The following is a 25800-nucleotide window of genomic DNA, read 5'->3' on the forward strand; positions in this document are numbered from 1 at the left end:
CTGATCTTTTTATCAAAGGCAAGGTTATAAACAAAAAACCAATAGTAAAAATTTGTAACCCTGCATCGAATTAATCTTGTTGAGTATGCTGGTTTAGATTTAGTTTTGTATAGGTCCATGGTTTTATAGTCTCAAATACAAAGTTATTTATTAAAACTTTTTTATTTTTCCTTCGAATACACATTATATATTCTGGAACAGTGTTAGGGTAGGAAAGCATGGAAGCAGAAATATTCCGGCATTTATCTTACTTTTACTTTTACTGCAGTTGTACTAACTTTGTCCCTTTGCTTTCTTATATATACATGGACAGGAAACACAGACCTATTTCACTAAATAAGTTAATTTGAAGAAAAGAATAGGGTGCAAAGTGTCGTAAATTTTTATTACATTTATCTATCTCATTATCTATCTATCTAGGATAACAAAGTATCAGCTGCTACTAAAAGATCTTCTAAGCTGCTCTACTGAAGCTGAATATGGAGAGATTAAGGACGGATTAGATGTTTGTCTCTCAGTTCCTAGAAGGGTAACTTCTTATATATTTGGGATTATTTGAGATGAATTATCATCATTAATATTTTTATTTTGAAAATAAGCAATCTATTGAATTACTAAGATTTTCAAATTCCTCCTCCTTCAGTAAAGTTACAAGAATACAGCCATCAGTTTTATCCTTTCAATATTTATGTCAGAACAATATGACATGTCAGTCGTTATATTAATGTTAATATCAAGCTATAGCATGTTTTTATTCTTGTGTCTCCTTAGAGATATTTATGTGATGGTGTCTGTAACCAGATATATATAATATATAAACTAATGAACCTTGTTATACGATTCTTTATACTAAATAACTTTGCTTCTCGGGTCTTTATATCCTTTGGTACTGACACATAGTTTATATTGCTTAGATATATTCCCATCCATCATTTTCAGACTCGTATCAATTATCAATACTTTTGGATCCCTTATGTAGATTGATTGATTGGTTGGTTGGTTAATTGGTTGAATGATTAATTCATTTTTGTTTGATTTAGGCGAATGATGCGCTCCACCTTTCCTTGCTTGATGGCTGTGATATTAGTTTAGAACATCTTGGAGAAGTTATTCTACAGGTAGATAAAGATATAAATATAGATATAGATATAGATATAGATATAGATATAGATACAGATATAGATACATATATATATATAGATTTATATATAGATATAGATATAGATATACATATAGAAACAAGTATAGATCCAAATATAGAACCAAATATAGATACACAAGTGTAGAAAATAATCACCAAAACAAATAAATAATTTTATTGTATGAACAATGAACATTTATGCACTATGCAATGTTCAGCAAATATTTTTATTATAGCTTAATCTTTAACAATGTTTAATCATTTAAAGTTAAATATAAGAACAATATGTATAATCTATTCCACTTGAAACTTGGCCATGTTTTATCAATTTTGATAATTATTTTTTCCCTATTTTCTGTGTAATCTGAAATCTGAAATCCCAGAAGTAATTAGATGATTAAGTAAAAAATACAGAGGATATGTATTCCAAGAAAATATGTAAACTATTAAATCGCTAAAGAAAGTAGCTCAATTTAAACCAAATAAATACCTGATTGAGCATGGTATCCTAAAAGTAGGGGGCATAGGGGCTGTCTCCACATTTTGCGGTGACGTATTAGGACTGCTGTGAACTATAGTTTTACTAAAAATATCAAAACCTGTAAACAAAGGTCAGAACTTTCCTGGGCATGGTAGAAAGGTCAGACTTCTTCACTGCCAGTTGTATACTTATACCAGACCAGCTCCAATAGCATTTTTGATACGTAACTTGGTATCAAGTAGACAAGCTATACAATACATAGCGCCAGGAAAAGTTCTTAAGGCGCCGGATAAATATGTTTATTTCCTGGTACAAGGAATAATACAGGAGTAGGATTTAATGCCAGATGTTATCCATTTAAAGATATTTTAATGTTTCTTGTGGTTGCCCTTCGATAAAGGAGACGCACTCTTTATTTTTCAATCAATGAATAAAGTATCTGGTTTCTATACCAAATATATCCAGGGTGTTCAATACCTTGATATAATAATATATCCAGGCTTTACAATACCTTGATATAATATATATATCCAGGGTGTTCAATACCTTGATATAATAATATATCCAGGGTTTACAATATCTTGATATAATATATATATCCAGGGTGTTCAATACCTTGATATAATAAATATATCCAGGGTGTTCAATACCTTGATATAATACATATATCCAGGGTTTACAATATCTTGATATAATAAATATATCCAGGCTTTACAATATCTTGATATAATAAATATATCCAGGGTTTACAATACCTTGATGTAATAAATATACCCAGGGTTTACAATACCTTGATATAATACATATATCCGGGGTTTACAATACCTTGATATAATAAATATATCCAGGGTTTACAATACCTTGGTATAATAAATATATCCAGGGTTTACAATACCTTGATATAATACATATATCCAGGGTTTACAATACCTTGATATAATACATATATCCAGGGTTTACAATACCTTGATATAATACATATATCTAGGGTTTACAATACCTTGATATAATAAATATATCTAGGGTTTACAATATCTTGATATAATAAATATATCCAGGGTTTACAATACCTTGATATAATAAATATATCCAGGGTGTTCAATACCTTGATATAGTAAATATATCCAGGGTTTACAATATCTTGATAAAATAAATATATCCAGGGTTTACAATATCTTGATATAATAAATATATCCAGGGTTTACAATATCTTGATATAATAAATATATCCAGGGTGTTCAATACCTTGATATAATAAATATATCCAGGGTTTACAATACCTTGATGTAATAAATATATCCAGGGTTTACAATACCTTGATATAATACATATATCCAGGGTTTACAATATCTTGATATAATAAATATATCCAGGGTGTACAATATCTTGATATAATACATATATCCAGGGTTTATAATATCTTGATATATTAAATATATCCAGGCTTTACAATACCTTGATATAATAAATATATCTAGGGTTTACAATATCTTGATATAATAAATGTATCCAGGGTTTACAATATCTTGATATAATAAATATATCCAGGGTTTATAATATCTTGATATACTAAATATATCCAGGCTTTACAATACCTTGATATATTAAATATATCCAGGGTTTACAATACCTTGATATAGTAAATATATCCAGGGTGTACACTATCTTGATATAATAAATATATCCAGGGTTTACAATATCTTGATATAGTAAATATATCCAGGCTTTACAATATCTTGATACAATAAATATATCCAGGGTGTTCAATACCTTGATATAATACATATATCCAGGGTTTACAATATCTTGATATAGTAAATATATCCAGGGTTTATAATATCTTGATATAGTAAATATATCCAGGCTTTACAATATCTTGATATAATAAATATATCCAGGGTGTTCAATACCTTGATATAATAAATATATCCAGGGTGTACAATATCTTGATATAATACATATATCTAGGGTTTACAATACCTTGATATATTAAATATAATTTAGTATACTAAGTTCTCTACAGTGTACACTAGGCATATTCTTGATATTTTATTTAATATCTTTAATTTTGAGGAAAATTCTCATGTACCTTTGCTCTGTAGCCCAGCCATGTGTAAAATACAGGACTCAGCAGTAAAATAATCAAAGTTAGATAAGATTAGAAGATTTAGTTATTAAACAAGTTTTTTTAGAGGAGGAGGTGAAGAAACTTTTTAAAAATTATTTTTTTATTATTAGTTTTTTGATTTTACCAGACGATAATAGTTGTTGTTTGGTACATATTAGTTCCAGGTCTTTATTTACATTTGAATCAGATAGATAGATTGAAAGATAGATATATTTTGGCTTAATAATTTAAATATAATCAAGTATTGCTGTAAGTTTTAAAACAATTTATATGAAATAAAAACGTATTTTGGTGATAAAAAAAAGATAAGTACCAATTGCATGTACATATTTTTTAGCATATTCATTCTTACATTTTAATTTTAACAAAATTCTATAGATTAGATATAAAAATATAAATCAGCTGCAAGTAATTTTACATTTTTGTTTTTCTAAATCTACATTGTTTTCTAGTTGTCCGTGCATCATTGTCTAATTTTGAAAAATTACATATACATATGTTTAGGATGTGTTCCATGTATGGGATCAGAAGAAGTTGATAAGGCAGAGCAGGGAGAGGAGAATGTTCCTGTTCGACCTGTACCTCGTGTTCAGCAAGGAAGTCAAGGACAGCAGCGGGAAGGCCAAGTACATGTATAAGATGAAGATGATGGTGAGTTCAGGGAGAATAATAACACAGGGGAAAAGAGTAACAGACTTAAAACATATTTTCATTACTTGCGCAAACCTTTTATTTTTGTTTGCAAACAAGAGACAACATGTCCCTAGGCAAGAGGTATATTAAGAAATATTTCTTAATTCAATTTTCATAACAAAAAAGTAGGTAAACAATATTTGAAATCACAAAATTCTTAGTTGAATATTAAAAATCAAAAATACGATTTAAAAATTACGCTTAAGCATTTATGAGTACGCCTCACAGTTTTGTTTATTTCTATTTGATTTTATAAATGCCCAAATCGGATATCAAGATCAAGTATTAAATATTAACGATACTCCACACAAAAGTTTAGAATTCTGTCATTTATCTAATGACCTTGTAGATTTATTTTGCTAATTTTGTTTTGTTTTTTTTTATTCTGAAAATGATCAAATTATTTAAATATTCCATCTGTTGAAGTTTAATGTAGAGAGAGCAGAATCAGCAGATTGTTGATAAAACTTTAATTTATTCCGATCCTACCAGGGCCTCAAGGGTTTTAATTACAAATTGTTAAAATCTGTTCATTATCTTGCTGTTTTAATCAAGTTCTACTAAATAAATGGTTAATAACCCCTTGACATTTTTAGAATTATCACCTTTTCTACATTATTTGATTTGTTCGGTTGGAAATACATATTTCTCAAATATGTTGACAGCTGTTAAACCTATATTTAGCAAATATAGCCTGAAAGTTTCTGAGAAATATTTTTTAAAAATTTTATAAAATTTTAGTTTTACTGCAATATATAAGATTTATATTTATAATTTAAAATTCTAAATTTCTCTGAAGCTGGCAGAATATGGGAACGTAATGCTGTTTATTAATCTTGTACTGTAGTGTATTGTGTACGTGATCTTATTTTAGTCTTATTCATTCCTCTCCCTAGAGGAGATCTAGAGTATATACTGATGTTCATCTTATACTTTTATTCTACTTCTCTACTATACTACTATCCTACTATTCTGCTATTGTGATATTATGCTATTCTGCTATTCTACTTTTCTACTGTTCTACTGTTCTACTGTTCTAATATACTACTATCATGCTATTCTACTATTCTACTATTCTATTATTCTACTATTCTTCTATTCTTTTATTCTTCTATTTTAATTTTCTACTATTCTATTTTACACTATTTTACACTATTTCACTATTTTTCTATTCTATTATTCTTCTATATTCTACTATTCTACTTCTAGACGAGTGATATCGGAATCACCGAGCATGTCGAAGGTGATGAGTGCAAGTTTGCTGTATGGACAGGACGCACACCTGCTTCAGAGTCAAAGGTATGGAGGACGCATCAATTTATAAATGTTTGAGTGAAAAATATTTTGTTTCAAGGTTGGATTCTAGATTTGGATAGAGTAGTGGGAGATCAATAGTCAGCTTTATTACATTCCTTTAAAATGAACAAAAAATAATTTTTTCTTTGTTGTAAATTCCGATATAGATTATTTTCAACTCATTTTATTTCTAAAGATTATCCAAACTGACATAAAAGTTTTTAATTTAATTAATGTATTGGATTTTTTGAAGAACAAATTGTAAAGTATTTGCTGTAGCTTCTACATAATGGGATAATGAAATATGATGTATATTGTATATTACTTTATAAACTGTAAACTGATGGCAGGTATTTATCTGTAATATTTATACATACGGGCTAATGGTCTAGTCAATACCTTTATTTTTTATATTCATCTTTATTTTTACCAATTTCTTTTGAAATAATAATAAGGTTATTTCTAATCTGTATTTAAGCTTCCTTCAACCCGAGAAGGAAAGAATTCAATTAAAAAGTTTTGTTAAGTATAAACTTTAAAATTTTAATCCCAAACAGATTTAAACAATATTGAATCAGATTTTAAGTTTTCTCGTCCCGCGGTTCGTTTGAAAGTTTCCCACAGCTAACCAACATTTTTCTCAATTTTGTTATTGGTGGTTATTATGATTGTAACCCGTGAACGCAATCTTAGAAAATATTTTTAGCGAAAAAAATGATTTTGGAAAGGTTTGTAAAACAATCTACTTTTGCATCCCTATATTTCTGTTAACCTTTGATAATTTAATCTTTAACTTTTTTTTCTTGTAGAATTTATAGTTCGAAAAAATCTAAGTTTAACAACATCAGATTGCATAGAATTATAAAATTAGAGTTTATGAAATTATAGAGTTTAAACATTGATGTTTGAACTTGTTTAGGTGATATTAAAAGCTTCTTCAATGGATGTTAAACAGCTGTGGGTTCGGAAGATGAGACAGTTGATCCAGGAAACATATTTCGGTAGTAACAGTGGTCCTCCTGGTATATCTAGCTTAGCTGTTCCTACCAGTAGTAGAGGACATAAACATACAACTAGTCAACGATCCAGCAGGTTACAATCAGACAGTATTATTATTATTTTTATCATCCTTCATGGTTCAAGATGGAAATATTAAAAAATTCGAATTATTGTAAGGAGTTTCCCTTGTAGCTTTATAGCATTAAAAGAATACATTAAGACATAATTCAACCTTATTATTAATCCAGAGAATCTGCCGTTATTTAAGTCGCATTCTTTGTGGGTTAGCATTTAATCTTCAGGATTGAATTTATTTTGTTAATTACATTTTGCAAAGCTTTAGATCTGGTCGGGTTGAAAAATAAAACTAATATTTAATGAATTTTTCCACAGGGATCTGGAGGAGACAAGATCATTAGATGAGAGTATAGAGAATATGGAACGGGGTTCCTTGGCTTCATTTGGTAGTGGAGGAACCACGGATAGTGAGACTAAACAGGATAAGGTAGGAGAATATTATCCGAGATAGGAGTAGGAGAACCATAGAACCAGTAGGTTATATACTAGATAGGAGAACCATAGAACCAGTAGGTTATATACTAGATAGGAGTTGGAAAAAGTTCAACATAATGCAGTAAATAAAAATTATCTCAAAATAATTTTCCTCAAAAAATATTCACTTTATTCTTGAGAAATAGATTTTTTTTGAGAAAAATGTCTGATTTTCTATGAAGTGTGTAAATGTTTTCAAAGGTCTATTGCTATTTGACAAGGCTGACTGTTAAGGGAACCTAGTTGTATGTGTGTGTGTTTGTGTGTGTTTATGTGTCTGTGTGTTATGGTTGTTCTATTTTCTAATTTGTATTCTTACAATATTTCTAAAATACATAGGACAAATGCTTTGCAATTCTTCTTTCACGCTCTAAATATTTATTCTTTTGTTACTTATCTCCTATTTATTGACTTAATTTATGTAGATTCTAGATACACTAGCTCGCAAACCATCTTCTTCCTTTTACAAACATAAACTATATTACCCTGTATTAAGATTCTTTCCCCTATATTCGTGTCCAATCCTCTGTATCCTAGTGCAATCCTGTGTATCCTAGTCCAATCTTCTGTATCCTAGTCCAATCCTTTGTATCCTAGTGCAATCCTGTGTATCATAGTCAAATCTTCTGTATCCTAGTCAAATCCTTTGTATCCTAGTCCAATCCTTTGTAGTGACTAGACCCATTCCTCTTTATCCTTACCCAATCCTCTGTACCCCAGTTTAATCCTCTGTATCTTAGTTCAACCCTCTGTATCCTATCAAAATCCTCTGTATCTTAGTACAATCCTCTGTATCCTAGTCCAATCTTCTGAATCCAAGCCCAATCCTCTGTATCCTAGTTCAAGCCTCTGTATCCTAGTCCAATCTTATGTATCCTACTCTAATCCTCTGCATCCTAGTCCAATATGTTGGTTCTCCTTGATGTTATCCTATACTCTGTATTTTGTATCCCTGGAGCAATAAACCCTCTTCTCTCAGTTCTAGTTCTTATCTACCTTTATTAATGGTGTAGGATGAATATATATGAGTATTGTTCCACCTACAACTCATAAGGGGTTTATCAGACAAATAATCTATATAGAAGTATAGGTGAACGCATGTACATTGTACAATGTACATGACATACAACATAGCAACATTGCATAACGTAAACAATGAATACTAAAACAATCTTATTAAATTTGATAAATGTTTATGAGTTGTTTAAAGTTGTGAATTTAAAAGGAAATCTAAAGATACTGAACTATGTATAGTGAAGGTTTGACTAGGTATGTCTACCCCGAAATATTAATGGCCAATTTACAGCACGATCCTATGTCACAAATCTTTAAAACCAATCTTAAACTTCTACACGAGATCCTGATACACTAGACACTAGACATTCACAAGATTTACTGTTTTTCATGATCATTCTCTAGATTATATATATATATATTCCCCCCCCCCCCCCACCCTGTATAGTACATGATAAGTGACATGTACTAGGATATAAATTGTGCCGGGAGAGTGTTATGATTGCTAAACGATGAAAAACTGATGATTGACTAATAGATGTTTTAATATATATTTTATCAATATATCTACTCATTAAAGGAACTTAGTTTTTTCCACAACATCCATATATCTTTGCTACCCCATTTCTTATACCTGTGATATTTTGAACTATGAAATCAAATCAAATATTCTAAGTTTGAAATATCGAAGGTTTGAACCATGATTGGGAGGTTGCTGGGCAATATTGATTGTGAAGGAGAAGGTAGGCTACAAATCTTACATCCACCGAAAGTGCAGTGAAGCTAAAGAGGATAGAGTGCAGGGCGCACATGAAGCACGTCATGAATCCCCTTAATTGTTATATATGTAGTCCCGGGCGGAGAAGGATGTCAATAGAACCCCTTATAACACAACACCCCTTATATTAGAGTATTTGATGATATGCCGCACGTAAAAATCGTCAGTGCCTTCTCTGTCTTGAGGAAATGTGTGGAGAAGGTCGATGATGTAAAATGCGGTTTTATTAAATAAAAATGTTTGTTATGACTAAATAAACATCCTTTGAAAAAACTTTATAAAAAAATTGTTTTTCTCAGTTTTAGAGAGATTTCAATTTGGTCTACGAAAACCGCACTCACCCTGTACATATATGGATAGATTCTGATTTATATATGGTTGTATTTTGTCCTCGCTAAGATCTGCAAAATCCTTATATTTGCAAATCCCAGTACACGAACATTGCCAAATATTTGGCACAAGAAACCTGTCCTGAGGCCTGCAGAGGAAATATTTTATTTTTTTCAACAGATTCATTGATAATGTTCATTCATTCAAGTTAAATTTATCAGTTCTCTGTAAGCATATAATCTGTCTAATGAAAGTTAATTCTATATATAGTCAGTTTGTTTTTACCTTATGTGAAGATTACCCCTTTATTAATCCTATATACACTTACACATATGTTCTTTCTTTTATTGAATTAATGGGAAACCCATTATTTATTAAACCACAATTTTATATTTTATTAAACTGATTGGTTTATGACGTCCCCCCCCCCCTCCCACTTCCCTCCCTTGTTCACACGTTGACATTTATATCCATCCCGACCTTAGTTACAGAGAGGTTAACCTCATATATTCCCTGTTAAACCAAACCAAAACCTACGCCGAGTATAAGTGGTGTAAACATAGTGTTAGTGTGCTGATATACCGGGCTGAGGCCGCCCATCCCCCCTCCCCCCATGTCCCTCCTAGCCCTCGCTATCTCCCTAGTTCTGGTCCGATCTCTGGCCGGGACACAGTTCAAGCCACAGGCCTTATATACTGTAACAGATAGATAGATAGTGAACACACTGGTTTAAGTGTTATATTGGTGTACTGCAGTGATACCTAGATATATACAGTGTTTAGTCGAGACACTTTCCTCTTTCTCTAGGTTTCCATGAAGAATAGGATTTACAAGTTACATTTCATCTTCTTCTTGGTTTAACAATTAATGCTTAGAAACTTAATACTTAACACCTTGGGCACCATACATAGATAAATATTGGTTCAACACTGCAGTTATATACTTCAAAGTTTAAATCCTTAATCGAACATAAATTTTTAAGTAGTAAAAAATGCAGATAGAAAAAGTTTTAGGCATTAACATACATGGATTATGTACATTTTCGACATAGAATGCATGGAATATATACAGTTTCTGTTCAGGATACATGGATTATATACAGATTCTATATAGAATACATGGAGTATATACGGTTTCTGTATAGGATACATGAAGTATATACAGTTTCTATATAGGATACATGGAGTATATACAGTTTCTGTATAGGATACATGGAGTATATACAGATTCTATATAGGATACATGGAGTATATACAGTTTCTGTATAGGATACATGGATTATGTACAGTTTCGACATAGGATACATGGATTATATACAGTTTCTGTATAGGATACATGGATTATATACAATTTCGACATATGATACATGGATTTTATACAGTTTCGACATAGGATACATGGATTATATACAGTTTCGACATAGGATACATGGATTATATACAGTTTCGACATAGGATACATCGAGTATATACAGTTTCTATATAGTATACATGGAGTATAGACAGTTTCTGTATAGAATACATGGAGTATACAATATATACACAGTTTCAGTAAGAATGCATGGAATATATATACAGTTTCTGTATAGGATACATGGAGTATATACAGTTTCTATATAGAATACATGCATGGAGTATATACAGTTTCTGATAGGATACATGGAATATACAGCTTCTGATCATTGGTATAGAGAACTGTCTAAAACATTTGTCTTGTAAAAGTGTTTTTCATATTAAAACCCTTTCCCTCCCCCTAACCGTCTTTATTTCTATTCAACGCTTTAGAACACAGGGCAATATTAGGAAGAAAAAAATCTAGAAAAATGAAAAGTTTGACATTGAGATTTCGTAGCTTTCTGCTGTAGACATTATGCATATGTTTTTTCTCTGTTTCTCTTCACACAAATCTTTCTTTGATTTTTTAAAGTAAATGTCAGATATATATTAGATATTTTTTAAGTTTCCTAAAATGCAAAGTATGAGCAAAATTCTAGTAACCATTTATCTCTTTTCAAAAACCCCTTTTTAAACTTTGATATTAATACTTATCTAAATATACATAATTAGACTTATTATAAATATATATATACAGTAATATCAAAAGGAAAGGGCTTAATGACGACATAAAATTTTGTCGGTACGATGGTTTTAAGGTCGAGTTTAGTTTTCTGCCTTAAAAACAATCTTCTTAACTCTTAAGGTCAATTAAATGATTTGGAAAATAAATAAAGAAGTGAAATGACGTAGGGAACCATGAATGTAAGAAAAAATACTAGTCACTGAAGTCACATCCTTTCTGGAAACCCCTGTCTCTCAAACAGAACAGAAAACTGAAATTGTATTTTGCTTTCAAGACATACTTGAATCTTTTAAACTCTACGCTTTCAAACTGAACTGTACAAGACTGTACTAAACTGAACTGTACAAGACTATACTCCACTAAACTGTACAAGACTATACTCCACTAAACTGTACAAGACTGTACTCAACTGAACTGTACAAGACTATACGCTACTAAACTGTACAAGACTATCGCTACTAAACTGTACAAGACTATACTCCACTAAACTGTACAAGACTATACTCCACTAAACTGTACAAGACTATACGCTACTGAACACTATACTCAACTGAACTGTACAAGACTATACTCAACTGAACTGTACAAGACTATACTCAACTAAACTGTACAAGACTGTACTCAACTGAACTGTACAAGACTATACTCAACTAAACTTTCTTAGGTTTTTCAAAAACTGAACTACAGTACTGATTGCATTGAGTCCTACAGATATGAACTTATTCTAAAGAACGGTACAAATGGCACTTAACTGTACAGAATGTTACTAAACTGTAGAGAATGTTAGTAAACTGTACAGAATGTTACTAAACTGAAGAGAATGTTACAGAACTGTACAGAATGTTACTAAAGTGTAGAGAATGTTACTGAACTGTACAGGATGATACAACACCATACGGGAGGGTACTGAACTGTACAGAACTGAACTGAACTGAACTGAACTGAACAGAATGTTACTGATTTGTAAAGAATGTTAATAAAGTTTACAGAATGATACAACACCGTACGAAACTTTACAAAATTGAACTGACCTGTACAGAATTGAACTGAACGGAACAGAATGTTACTGATCTATACAGAATGTTACTAAAGTGTACAGAAAGATACAACACCGTACGAAATGGTACTGAACTGTACAGAATTGAACTGAACTGTACAGAATTGAACTGAACTGTACAGAATTGAACTGAACTGTACAGAATTGAATTGAACTGTACAGAATTGAACTGAACTGTACAAAATTGAATTGAACTGTACAGAATTGAACTGAACTGAACAGAATTGAACTGAACTGTACAGAATGTTTGTGAGTGAACTGTACATAATTTTATTGAACTTTACTACATTATTAGGAACTGTAAAACATTGTTTTTACTGCATAAAGAACAGATGTAAATCTACTTCATAGTAACTGGACATTAGAGACATTTATTTTCATTTTTAAACTGAACTAAATATTTTAGGGGAAAAATGTTCAATATTGATTGTATATGTTCCTTCACCAATTGTATAAATAGTGTTGTGTAAATACTATTTTATTTATTATATCCATAAAAACTTGTTCCAGTCACTTCATACATATCTTGTCTGTTAGTGTGCCGAATCTACAATTATTTACACCTTTCTTGTATTTGTAATTGATCAGTTGAACATATTTATAAATATTTTGCTTGATGATATAACGTGCAGCAGTTGTAGGAACATTTTAATTCATTTAGTCCCTGTTACTAGGTAGTCACTCAGGAACCCAACCCAGCCTGGAAATTAAGTGTTTCGATTAAAAAGTAAAACTGCTTAATTGAAAATTATTAAACCAAGCTAAGAACAGTCTCGTGGTTCTACCGTGTTCCTCGATCATAATTTGGGAAAAATTGGCTAAAGGGTTTATGAGTTAAGATCGGACAAACGAAGAGATACTACTACTAAATATTTTAACCAGAAAACTGTGGAAAAACTTTCGTATTCGTTCGTATTCAAATCAAAAAACATTTTTTAAAATTTGTATTTTTAAGCTGATTTGTCTTACCACTGTAGAGTGTAGCTAGATTCACTAGATTGTAGACATAGGAAATCTTTGAGTAAATACTGAATACTGAATTACTGATTTATCAATTTGAAAAATTCAGGAATTTATATTTGATCACGAGCTTTCCTCTTTGCTTTTTGTGAATTAAGTTAATTCAAGTTGGATTAATGTAGATTTTCTGCCAAATCAGATATAATTGGGAGAACATTTTTACCTGTATAGCTTCACTTCATTATGTTTTAAGCAGACATCTATTCATAATTTATCTTATTTTGCTTTTTTATTGAGAAAGTTTAAATATATTGCATTGCTAGATGATATTCACATTTATTTATTCAGTTGAAATCTAAGCTCGTTGGCTTGGAATGTGTAATACTGAAATCCAACTTGAATATATATTATAAATATTCTGTATTCTCGAGTTTTTAATAGTTCCCAACATAAGTAAAGAATATAATGAGAAAAGAAACATGTTTATCCATCCATGCTTCAACAATATGCATATTCTGCATAATCTACCAAACTTCCCAACATTGAATATCTTGTGCTAATGTTTAAGTGCTTTCCTATCAATTCAATTTACATAAAACTTTTTTTACAAGAAGAAGATGGAGGGGGTAGGGGGGGGGGCGGGTATATTCCTTTAGGAAATAGTTGTCACTGGCTTCCTAGATTCATACGGTTGTACAAATACAAAAATTTGTCCTTGCAGTTGTAATTACACCCTCCCCCCCCCCCTAGCATATCCTATTCTTTATGCAAATACAAGGATGTTTTGTATATTACCTTCTAGTTTGCAGTGAAAATCCATGAATATTTATCATGTACTCGGTACAGTGCTACTCATCTACTCAGAACACTAGTAATCTATGTACTGAAAGAAATGTACGGTACATGTGAACTATGTGAATAATGTCAAGTATACCCAGTAAACAAGATACTCAACCCATCTGTGGGAAACCACCCAAAACCATGAATAGGAACATAAACCTTCATTAAACATGGAAAGCTCTCAAAATGAATGAATTCTTTTTTTCTTCTCACAAATCAAATTTTCTAAGACTCTCAATAAAATGTTTGGGGCAAAAATGAATAAGTTTGAATTCAATTTGGAATATGTTTATATATACATTTTAGCAAATATATATAATTTGAAAATCAAAATCTAATTGGATAATATTTGCTGATTTCTTACTGTTGAAGTATAAGAGTAATGAATTGGTTGGTATAGCCGGAGAAAGATCTCCCTCCCCTGGTTTCGTGAAGCATCTATAGGAGAGAAATTAACCCGACTCCGGATGCCCCGGCAGAATACTGTGGATGGATCCTCCTCCTCCCATGCAACTACCCCACCCCCTCAACCCTCTAAATCTGCTTCAATATCCTTGGATAGGTTCAAGTTTGGAAGGAAAGCTATTTCTGGTTCAGCTTCTGTTGAGGTTAGTTACTTTCAGACTGTCAAGTTCGAACTTTGACCTGTGTCCTATAAATTGTTCGAAACATCGAATTGTGCCCTTTGAATTGTTAAAAGCATCGAACTGTGTTCTTAACAGTTCGAAATATTGAACTGTGCCCTATTAATTATTCGAAACATCGAATATGTGTCCTAAGCATTGTTTGAAACATCAAACTGTGTTTTATTAAAAATATCAAACTGTTCCTAAGATGGAACAAGTCGTAATATTGTCTACTAGCAGTGGTGATTGTTTCAATTGTTAACACTTCCAATTATAAATTATGCACATTATAATATCAGAGACGAGAACTTATAAAATGAAATGAAAAGGATTGAGTTTAAGATCGCATTGGCTTAAACTAAAAACTATTATTCTGTATATTACCTGTATATTGCATACAGAATACTGTAAATAGTATTCCTGTAAAATATTTAAGAATAGTCAACACACACTTTATGTCAGGATCATTAAGGAATGCTTTCTCTCTCACAGTTTCACACAGTATTAACCCGGCAGCATCTATGTCAAAAATATTCAGATTTAAAATTTTCCTTGTGGAATTTCTTAAATTTCTCCTAAATTTGTAATTTAGTTGTTAAGAATGACTAGAGGGTTCTGAAAGTCATCCTTAATAATCAAAATAAAATTTTTTTTATCGTTAAATAAATGCTTTAATGCTTTTTCTCGGTAAAAACATTTTTGATAAATTCCAATTTTTAAAAGGTAAATTTAAAAAAAAAATTTGTTTTTTCTGAATGGTTATTTCAATAAATAGATAAAATAAAAATTGACAAAATTTAAAATGTCAAATCATCCTTGAACTTTTCTGCATAAAAAAATTTTACCCATTGTATTTACAAATTCCTAGAATAAAATGAAAAGTTGAAGAGTATTATTGTTGATCCTAAATTATAAGTTTGAAACTAATCCATATAATAAAAATAAACTTAATTGGGTAAAAAAAATTTTATACGTAAACTAAATAATTTGTTACTACCTATAAAATATATGCGACACTTTAATTCTTGTAAATTATGTATGATTTAAAAAAAATAACTGTTAGGTAGAATAATACATTTTTCTATTTATGCTCAGTGTATAGACTACATGAGATAGTTTGTGAGTAGTGGACTTCTCAATCTCAAATTTCCTGAATATCCCTCTGTAGTAGTTTACAAATGCTTCTTCTTCATCAAGGATTGCAAGTAATTTCCTGAATCCTCAAACTAATCCCGATATTTATCTTTTACCTATTCTAGAAATCTTATCAAGAACATACTGGAGAATAAGTGTAACTATCCATACTTAGTTAAACTACCTTTCTCTAATCCTAAATGTCCCAACTCCTTTTCTCTTCTTCGGACAGTTTGTTCTGAGAAGATTTCCAGGTAAAAAGGTTTCATTAAGAAGTTCTAAATATTTCCAAAATTCCGAATGTGTGTTGGTGAAGGTTCTGTTCTCAAATTATTATAAATCCAACTTTATCTCATCTTTCAAAATTCTATTTTCTTCAATTTATACTTTGTACTTTTATATAAAAGTTTTCAGCCTTTCTCTTAGTTTCAAACAAAATTGTAAAATACACAATGTTTCAAACATTTTTTTCTACTTTTTTCATATTTTAAACCTTACCTATTTATTTTTTTTAAACTGAAGCTACCAACAAGCTAGTTGTTCTGCATATGTATAGGGTTTTTGTAATGTAAAACCAAAGGCTGAAAGGCTTGAAAATTGATGCTCAATTTTTATAGCTGTCTGGACTCTGAATCTCGGTGTTTTATATATATTTATATAATATGAAATCAAGCATAAGCAAGAAGTCTAGACATTATGTAATAAGTTCTAGTAAACAAAAACAGCTTAGAGTGTTCATATATAATACAGTCTTATTTATTCATAAATTTATTCGTAAATTGCATTTCATAAATATCTCCTGACTGAAGGAGAATATTCAATATATTGTAATTAGCCTGGTTCCTCTTGCTCACTTGGCTCCCCTGGTATCCATAGGTCCTAAGTTTCCTCTGGATTCCTTAGTTCCTCTGGTTCCCCTGGTTCGCTTGGTTACCCTGATTCCCCTGGTTCTCTTGGTTCCCCTAGTTCTCCTGGTTCCCCTGGTGCTCTTGGTTCCCCTGGTGCTCTTGGTTCCCCTGGTTCTCCTAGTTCCCCTGGTTCTCTTGGTTCCCTGGTTCTCTTGGGTCCCCTGGTTCTCTTGGTTCCCCTGGTTCTCTTGGTTCCCCTGGTTCTCTTTGGTCCCCTGATTCTCTTGGTTCCCCTGGTTCTCTTGGTTCCCCATTTATTAAGATGTGTAGTCCCCTGTTGACCCTGTAGACCCCCCTGATTATTCAGTATTGTGTCTAGCTGCCCTCTTCATACTTTTACAAGCGCAGGGGCTATTATTCTACTCAAAACATTTGGGTCAATTTAAATAACCTTTAAATAAGAAACGGACATTTCAATTAATGTTGATGGTACTAAAACATTCAGAGATAAAATAAGTTTAGAATAATATTGGTCAGATTCTTAACCCCTAGCTCGGCCACTGATTGGTTAAAATAACAAATTTATGATTGGAGGAGGTAGAGGTTGATCCAAGGGGGGTGGCAAATATTAAACTGTTGACAAGGGACAAGTGATGGTTTCATGGATTTTTTAGAGAACTTGTTTTTATTATTTAAGACTTTGTGCATAATTAATATTCGAGTTTTGTTTTTTTAGATTTAGTTTTCCAACTTTAGGATTAAATTATCAGTTGCAGATATATCCGTTAATAATTAGGTATTTTATCATGTCAAAAATATTCAACTTTTCTCAATAAATTCTTATACTAATTGAATCCCTGGTTTTTCTAGAATTAATGTTTCCTATTAATTTTAATCAATTTGTTGAAATTTGTGTTTATTTATCCCCGTAGGATCCTATCAACTTGTTTATCTTTTTTGCATTTTATCAATTTATGTCTTCATAAATCTAGTTCTAGTTCTAGGTCTCGTTCTAGTTCTAGTTCTAGTTCTAGGTCTAGGTCTAGGTCTAGGTCTAGGTCTAGGTCTAGGTCTAGGTTTAGTTCTAGTTCTAGTTCATAGGTCTAGGTCTCGTTCTAGGTCTAGGTCTAGGTCTAGGTCTAGGTTTAGTTCTAGTTCTAGTTCATAGGTCTAGGTCTCGTTCTAGTTCTCGGTCTAGGTCTAGGTCTAGGTCTAGGTCTAGTTCTAGTTCTAGTTCTAGTTCTAGGTCTAGGTTTAGTTCTAGTTCTAGTTCTAGTTCTAGTTCTAGTTCTAGTTCTAGTTCTAGTTCTAGTTCTTGTTCTATTTCTCGGTCTAGGTCTAGGTCTAGGTCTAGTTCTAGTTCTAGTTTTAGTTCATAGGCCTCGTTCTAGTTCTAGTTCTAGTTCTGGGTCTAGGTCTAGGTCTAGTTCTAGTTCTAGTTCTAGTTCTATTTCTAGGTCTATTTCTAGGTCGAGGTTTAGTTCTAGTTCTATTTCTAGGTCTGGTTTAGTTTTAATCTGAGTCTAGGGCTAGAGCTAGGGGTAGGGTTTGGGTAGGTTTAGGAGTTGGAGTTCTATTTATATAATTAAGTACATATACTGTAGAATAGATAGAATTTATTTTTAATGTTTGAATCCCGATTTCTATCTTGATAAGTGTATACAAGGTTTAGTTTAGATTTAAACTAATTCTTCTAGTAAATTAAACTAAATCTTGATCTTGATCTTGCCAGAGCTTCACCTGGAGAACTAGTTATACTATAATAAATATTAATTACAATCTTCAAAATAGAAAATAGAAAATTAATTAAAAATTCCTAATTAGTCTCCTCTCTAATCGTTTTTTTAAATTTTCTAAATCCACAATGTAAAAAAGCAAAAATATAACAATTTTTTATTGTTAAAATGCAGAAAACAGACAAATGGAAAATAAATGAGAGAAAGAAAGGCCAGAATAATAGAATAATAGAACATAAAGTACAATTTTTATCTGGATGTTTGTCAGCCGAACTTGCGTTTTATCGCGTAACATATCAACAGTGCAGTCGGGCATAAGACCACAGGGGCTTTAGTACACTTTTTATTTATCTATATAATCTATACATATCATTTTTCCCTACTTTCTTTTGGAAGTTTGAAAATATGGAACATAAAACTGTTGAAAAGAATTCTTAATAATGCAAATTATTTCTAGAAATTAAGGAATAAAATGTGTATTTCTAAATAATAATGATCTTTGCTTTTTACAGAAGAACACTTGTGAACTGTAAATATAACTTATGTATATTTTATGTATTTAACTAAAACATGACGTCCACACCTAATATTTCATATTTGTTCAGTCAAAATATCTGTTCTTTGAAAAATTTTGATTCAACAAAACATTTAATCTTGTGTTTTTTTCTATTATTTTTAGCATCGATATCTGCTACACAAATATTTTCTGCTCTTTACATATATTAAGAAATACCGAGTAATTATGAACGATTCACTCCATTGCCAAAGCTATGAATTTTTTGCTAATTTTCAAAAGTTTTTTGTAGTTAAAGATGAATTACTTTGTTTACTTTTCCTCCTTTCCCTTTCCTCATTCACCTCCCTCTTTTTTATATTCATTCTACCCCCTAGGTTCCCCCTGTCCTTATGATTATGATCAGAGTGTTAAACCCACCAGTGTTCAATATTCTATACTCTATACATAGTGGTAGGTGGGGCTTATTTAACCATTATCATATTTAATGAGAGTTTTCACAATACTTTATTTGTATATTATGTTTTAACTCTATACAGGATTATAATTAAAATAATATAAAAGAATTAAGCAAGGTGTATTTTGTCGTTGAGCAACAGAAAAAAAGGAACTGTATTCTTAAACACATTGTTCAACACATTGTATCAAGGTTTCCCCATCTAAAAATTAACAAGTTTGATTTGTGGATTTTTTAATCAAGTTCCCCCCCCCCCCCGTGTCTGTATGTTATATCACCTTGATAATATAACTTTTTTTTGTGAACTGACTAAGTTGTGTATCAACACATCGTTTACCAATATAAAATGAGATTTTATTTACTATATTGTGTTCCCCATAGATTCTCATTGATTGGTTTATTGTGTATTATTAATGGATCACACTGTGTTCTGGCTTTATTATGTTTCATTAATGACAATCTTAATACAATCTCTGCTTATAGCATACCCTCACTACCTTCTCTTGTACCTTCTCTTTTCCCCCGCCCCTTCTATCCTTCTTAATACTTATAGAATACCTTCACTACCTTCTCTTGTCCCCCCCCTTCTATCCTTCTTAATGATTATAGAATACCCTTACTACCTCCTCTTGTCCCCCCCCATCCTTCCACCTCTTCAAAACACAATCAACTTTGAAAACACCATCCCCCCACACTTTTGTATCTCATGTAGTAAACAAATGCTTTATTCAGTTTTAAATTAAGAAAACAAATTCAAACAATTTTAAAGAACTTTGCTTTCAATGTTTGTTTAGCCCTCCTGAGTTTAATAAACATTTTTAGTTTATATAATATATATATCCATCCTTCCTTACTCACCTCATTTATGCATTCCTTATATCATATCTTGATATTTGTTGCGTGAGAATATGTTGGAACCCTGCTGTTCAAATATATTTATCCATTTATTCATCCATTTATCCATCCTTTTATACATTTTTACATCTATTCATCCTTATGTTTATATTCTTGCAATAATATTCATCCCTCGATCCATCCTGTCATCCATCATTTAACCAACCTTCTATCGATCTATTTTCTCATTTCTAAATTTGCATCAAATCATCGATCATATTCATTATCTACTCTATTTATTTTTCTTGAAAAATATACGTCTAGTTGCACTTACAGTGCGCTATTTACTTATACAATGAAAATCAGGATGGGAAGAAAGATTAAAACATAAAAAACGAAAATGTTTTTCTTTTTAAATTCAGTAATTCAATTCCTTCTCAGGGCTGTTGTTTTTCCCAATTATCAGATTAAAAAGTAATCAATTTCCCTTACTCGGTCATTTTTTAATTAATACAAAGATTTGATGAAGATGCATCTCAATATTCTATTCTATATGGAACATCTTTATAATGAAATACATGATTATCTGATTTGCATAGATTAAGCAACTAACTGTTAGAATATCCCCAGGCTCCTAATATAATCACAAATCAGCCAAATTATGAAAATGTGATGAATACGCTGGAGATGGGAATACAGGGTTAACCGTTAAACATGAGAATTCCTAGTCGACATTCATGATTTCCTACGGCAGTAAACTTTCTGTTTGACAATAGATTCTTAAACTGTTAAAAGCGGTAACTCTGTGGAAGATCAAAAGAATTGAGTTCTTGCCACAAACTCTGATTTACTTATCCTTATATCTTTGCAACCTGATAGTTTAAACCTTTGATATTTCAAACTATAAAATGTATTGGATCAAATAGTCTTAAGTTAAAAATATCAATGGTTTACATCATCAGGTTGCAAAGATATAGAGTTAGAAAATGTGAGTTCGTGTCAAAAACTCAGTTCCTTTAAAACCATTTTATTCGAATAGTTTGGATTTTTAAGGAAACGTAATATTTGGCCAAACAGATTGGCCAAAAAAGTCACTTTTAAATTGAAGTTCTAAATAGTTTTTCTATTCTTTTCATTGATACTTAATATTTTGGCAAGGTTTTGGGCCACTTCGTGTCTTTGTTATCTTTGGTATGATCATTATATGTTGGACAGAATATAGAAGTGTTGACTTGAGAACCATATTTCTTTATTATAATACTAAACTAGTGTCCCTGGAGACCTCTATGTTCATGTAGTCATGTACCTAAAGGAAGCTAAACCTCATTATTTATGTGTGTACTCTTTACAGTATACTTAGCAGATTAGTTCTAATACAATATTTACAACCCTATTCACAACAGTTCCCTTCAAACCTTAGACTGATACAAGTTGTTTTAAGTGACAGAAAATAAATACTTTCCTAAGAATTTTTGAAAACCGCAATCAACGTAAAATAGTTTGTATCTTTATTTAAAAGTAACACAAGGAACAGCTGCAGTCATGAGAACACACAGTACGCAGCGTACACCGGGTTTTATAGAAATTCAAGCGCTACCTAAAAGATTTACACATTATGGAAATCTCTGTACCCGCTGAACAGTTATAGCAATTAAGGGTACGGATATGTAAATATGGCATAGCTATCTTTGTATCAATGGTCACGTGGTAGTATACCCTTACAGTTTGTTTAAATCTTTAACTGTGACATACTCCCCCCCCCCCCCCCCCCGATATATAGTTTTCCCATATTCTGTTGAAAGTTTATGTCTAAATTATTGATAAAATATCCACCCACACTCCCCAGGTAGCGGGCATCAAGGTGTGGTGTAAGGTATAAACTGTAAACTATAGGAATTCAAGTTTTCTAGTTTAAAATATCAGTTTTTAAGTAATACCGTCTAAGCTTTAGAGGACTGCGTATATGATAGTTGATGTGACCCTGCATTAAAAGAGTGACATGCCTAGCTGATTCACAAGAATACCTTTAAACCTTTAACTTTATACTTTAGATCTCATTGTTTTATTCTAACATTTTCCTTCATTATTTCTGTAACATTAGATCTTGATCAGATAAAGTTGTTAAGGGTACTTTTCTGAATTGGACAGTGTACACTGAACAATATGTTAATAGTGTAAATAGTTTTCTTTATAACCAAAAATATAATGTTCTGTAAAATACTATATATGCAACTTTTGTTGTAGATTAAGTACACTACTAAAATTGTTATTTTACAGCAGTTTCCTATAGATTAATGTTTATAATTAACTATTTATATATTTAAAGAACTGATGAATAAATTTTGTATTTCTTCTACATTTTACTCATGAGTTGTAATTGTAATTTCCAGTTGTTGCAACCTATATATTTATAAAGATGTTCATGAAACTTTTGAAGAATTAGTTGAGTTGTAAAGTATGAAATCCTCTTCATAGTTGAATTTCACTGATTTTTGGTTCTGCATTCAAACAAATCGTTGTTTTTTTTTCCAAATATTCATTTTTAAAAATCTTTGAAATCTGTTCACATTTTTTTTTCAGTGGTGGGAAAATAAATAAAAGTTTATACTTTAAAGAATCTATATTAGTTAAGACCCGTTAAAACCTTTCAAAGTATTCCACTGACATTGTTACTCTTCGAGCTAAGGTTGACATTGCATTTGGAAAATGTGCTTCTGAAAGGTTTGGAAAGTATTGGAGTTGTTAAACTTTTCAATAATGACCTCATCAACCTGAAGTCCTGATAGAACTTTCAGGTAAAGGGACTCTCGTTATAATTTCAAGTTAAAGAGGGCATACCCTTGAAACCTTGATGTAACCAATATTATAGAAGATGACGTCGTGTTTACATGTTTACAAATGTTTTATCACTTTTTTAAAGAACTACAATTGGAAATTAATAGTTTTATAAGCATTAATATCTAAATCATACTTGAAATCTCAAGGATACCGTCGTAAATCTATAATGTTTTTAATTTTGTAAAATCTTCTTCTGTCCAAAAATCTGCTATGATTACAGTGGAGCCCATAAAACTGTAGAATAGGAGAACTACTGTAAGACTTAAATAATGATTTTAATAGTCCAGTGATCATGACAAACGTACAGGAACTGTGCGGTGGAAACAGACCCATTCATTTAATGAGTTAATTTTTAAAACTATTTGCTTCATTTCAACATTAAGTATACACGAAATTGCGCAAATGCCGTCTCCTCATTCTGCAGTCTAATGGGGATCATTGCATTTTTACTTTCCAGAGTTTTTTATTTGAATTTTGGACATCCGAAATCAAACTTTTTCTTAACCTGCAGATTTAGACAGTTTGGCCAGTCACTTATCAGGGATGACATTGGGCTTTTCTCCAGAACCGTTTTCTATTGACTGAAGGAATTCTTTGGTTGGCCCACTCTCCCCTACAGGAGGTTTAATGTTTCCATATCCTTTCTTGTTTCAATTATACAATTTTTACATTATTTCCAAATCAAGTAAGCCTACTGTGATACAAAAGCTGAAATGTTCCTATCCCGTGCAGTTTCCCAATCAAAATTTAAGTCAAATTGGTCAAGAGGGGTTCAAAAGTTATGATCGGATACACAAACAGACAGACAGCCAAACAGATTACAACGTTATATGTGTATTGTCCTTGAATTTTGAATAAAATGATGTGGTTTTCCATAGCAAAAGTATGAAATAGATATTGTCTCCCCTGTAAAGTACTAATGTGAGATTATGTAAGTGTAGAACTAGGATGAGGAATGGGTTGCAGTTTAGAAAAGGTCGAAGGATCAGAGCAAAGAGATAAATGGATTTATCAAACAAACAGACAATCCCTGCAATCAGATATATTTGCAGAATAACGTGTTATGTAAGCAAAGTACATACAAGGGATTGGAGGCAGGCAAACATAGGAGAGAGACAGAGACAAACAAATATTGGAAAATTATAATATTTATCAAATCTAGTTAAAAATAATCAGGAATAAATTACCAAGAAAGGCTAAGGATTAAAACTTAATGTTTTTGATCAACAATCTTAAATAGATAACAAGAAGCAATAAGTAGGGTAAACTAAAGATTTTAAAAACATCACTTTAGAGGATATTTTGTTTTTTAGATAGTTATATAGAAGAAAATAGGAATAATTAAGAGATATACTTTGTAATATAAAACATGTTATAATATTATATTTTGCATTTCAGGCGCTGTGTGGTGAACTAACCCTGGTTATAGCTGACCATACAGGAGTAGAGGGTCATCTTAGTGTGAGGTCAGGTCAGCAGGTCGAGGTGCTAGATCTAACCTCACCTGACCTAGCTCTAGTGAGGTTGAGTAGTTCACTAGCTGAGGAGAGTAGACCTGAACCTATTGAAGGTTTACTTCCTTTATCCTGCCTTAAACTCTCACCAACCAAATACAACCAGTTTAGAACAGAACAGTCAGGTAGCAAACATTTTTCACCGCCTTTTCACCAACATTACAGACCTATGATTCCCCCAACAGAGGGACGTTAAGTTAATGAACGTCCTTTGGGGCAATTAAGTAAATACCGACAGGCTCTGCGAAGTTTTCGTGAAAAAAAATAGCACTACTTTTTCGGGAAATTAAAAATTTTACGTAACTGCGGTTTCCCTTGACTAATTTAGCACTGCGCTCTTGATATTTTCATAGCAAAATTGGTCTTGGGAACCCTTGGTAATGTTTAATTCCCTTAACTTCCCTGTAAGTTGTAAATCATAAAAAAAAACTTTTTAATATAAAGAAAAGTTTGATCTTTTTCTAATCCAAATCTCCAATAATTCTAAAACCAAAATCTCTCCTTTAATGTTAAAAATAAATGTTCAAAGATCTAAGTTTTAAGATGTTTAGGATTAAATTTAACTTTCAAATGAAAAATTAACCTTTTCTACGCAATACAGAAATTTTATCTATCAATCAATCGTAGAATTAATTAATCAACCAATCTATTCCGAAAAAAACATATTCAAGAGGTTTCTTATTGTGCCTTTTCCTTCAAAATAACAAACAAAGAAAACACATTTTTATTAAGATGTAAAATCTGAATTTGTTGTTGTATTGAAGAAAGGAGATCATTTAAAAAGTTGTTTCTACTTAAACAAGAAAAGGGGGGGGAACATCAAAACTATTTCATATCAGTTTTTTGTCGGGGATTTCACTCTTTAAATCATTTAAAATTACAATGACATTCTCTTTAACCTTGCATCAATGCAATTATTATGTTGTTTGCATCAATGCAATTATTATGTTG

At 31.3% G+C, this 25800-nt stretch overlaps 1 protein-coding gene across 7 annotated transcripts in view; it reads left to right on the top strand.

Annotated features, from left to right (window-relative positions):
* Window positions 1-25800, top strand: part of LOC111702650 (triple functional domain protein) — a gene marked incomplete at its 3' end in the record, with an annotated part of 222423 nt that overhangs the window by 172724 nt on the left and 23899 nt on the right. For all 7 annotated transcript variants that reach the window (XM_023474874.1, XM_023474442.1, XM_023474643.1 and 4 more), the window contains 7 exon segments: window positions 421-529; window positions 1041-1118; window positions 4255-4401; window positions 5653-5742; window positions 6659-6831; window positions 7132-7243; window positions 24734-24974. In XM_023474874.1, the coding sequence (XP_023330642.1) occupies window positions 421-529; window positions 1041-1118; window positions 4255-4401; window positions 5653-5742; window positions 6659-6831; window positions 7132-7243; window positions 24734-24974 (950 nt within the window).

This window comes from Eurytemora carolleeae, unplaced genomic scaffold, assembly GCF_000591075.1.
Source record: "Eurytemora carolleeae unplaced genomic scaffold, Eaff_2.0 scaffold101, whole genome shotgun sequence".
NCBI classification, from domain to species: domain Eukaryota; kingdom Metazoa; phylum Arthropoda; class Copepoda; order Calanoida; family Temoridae; genus Eurytemora; species Eurytemora carolleeae.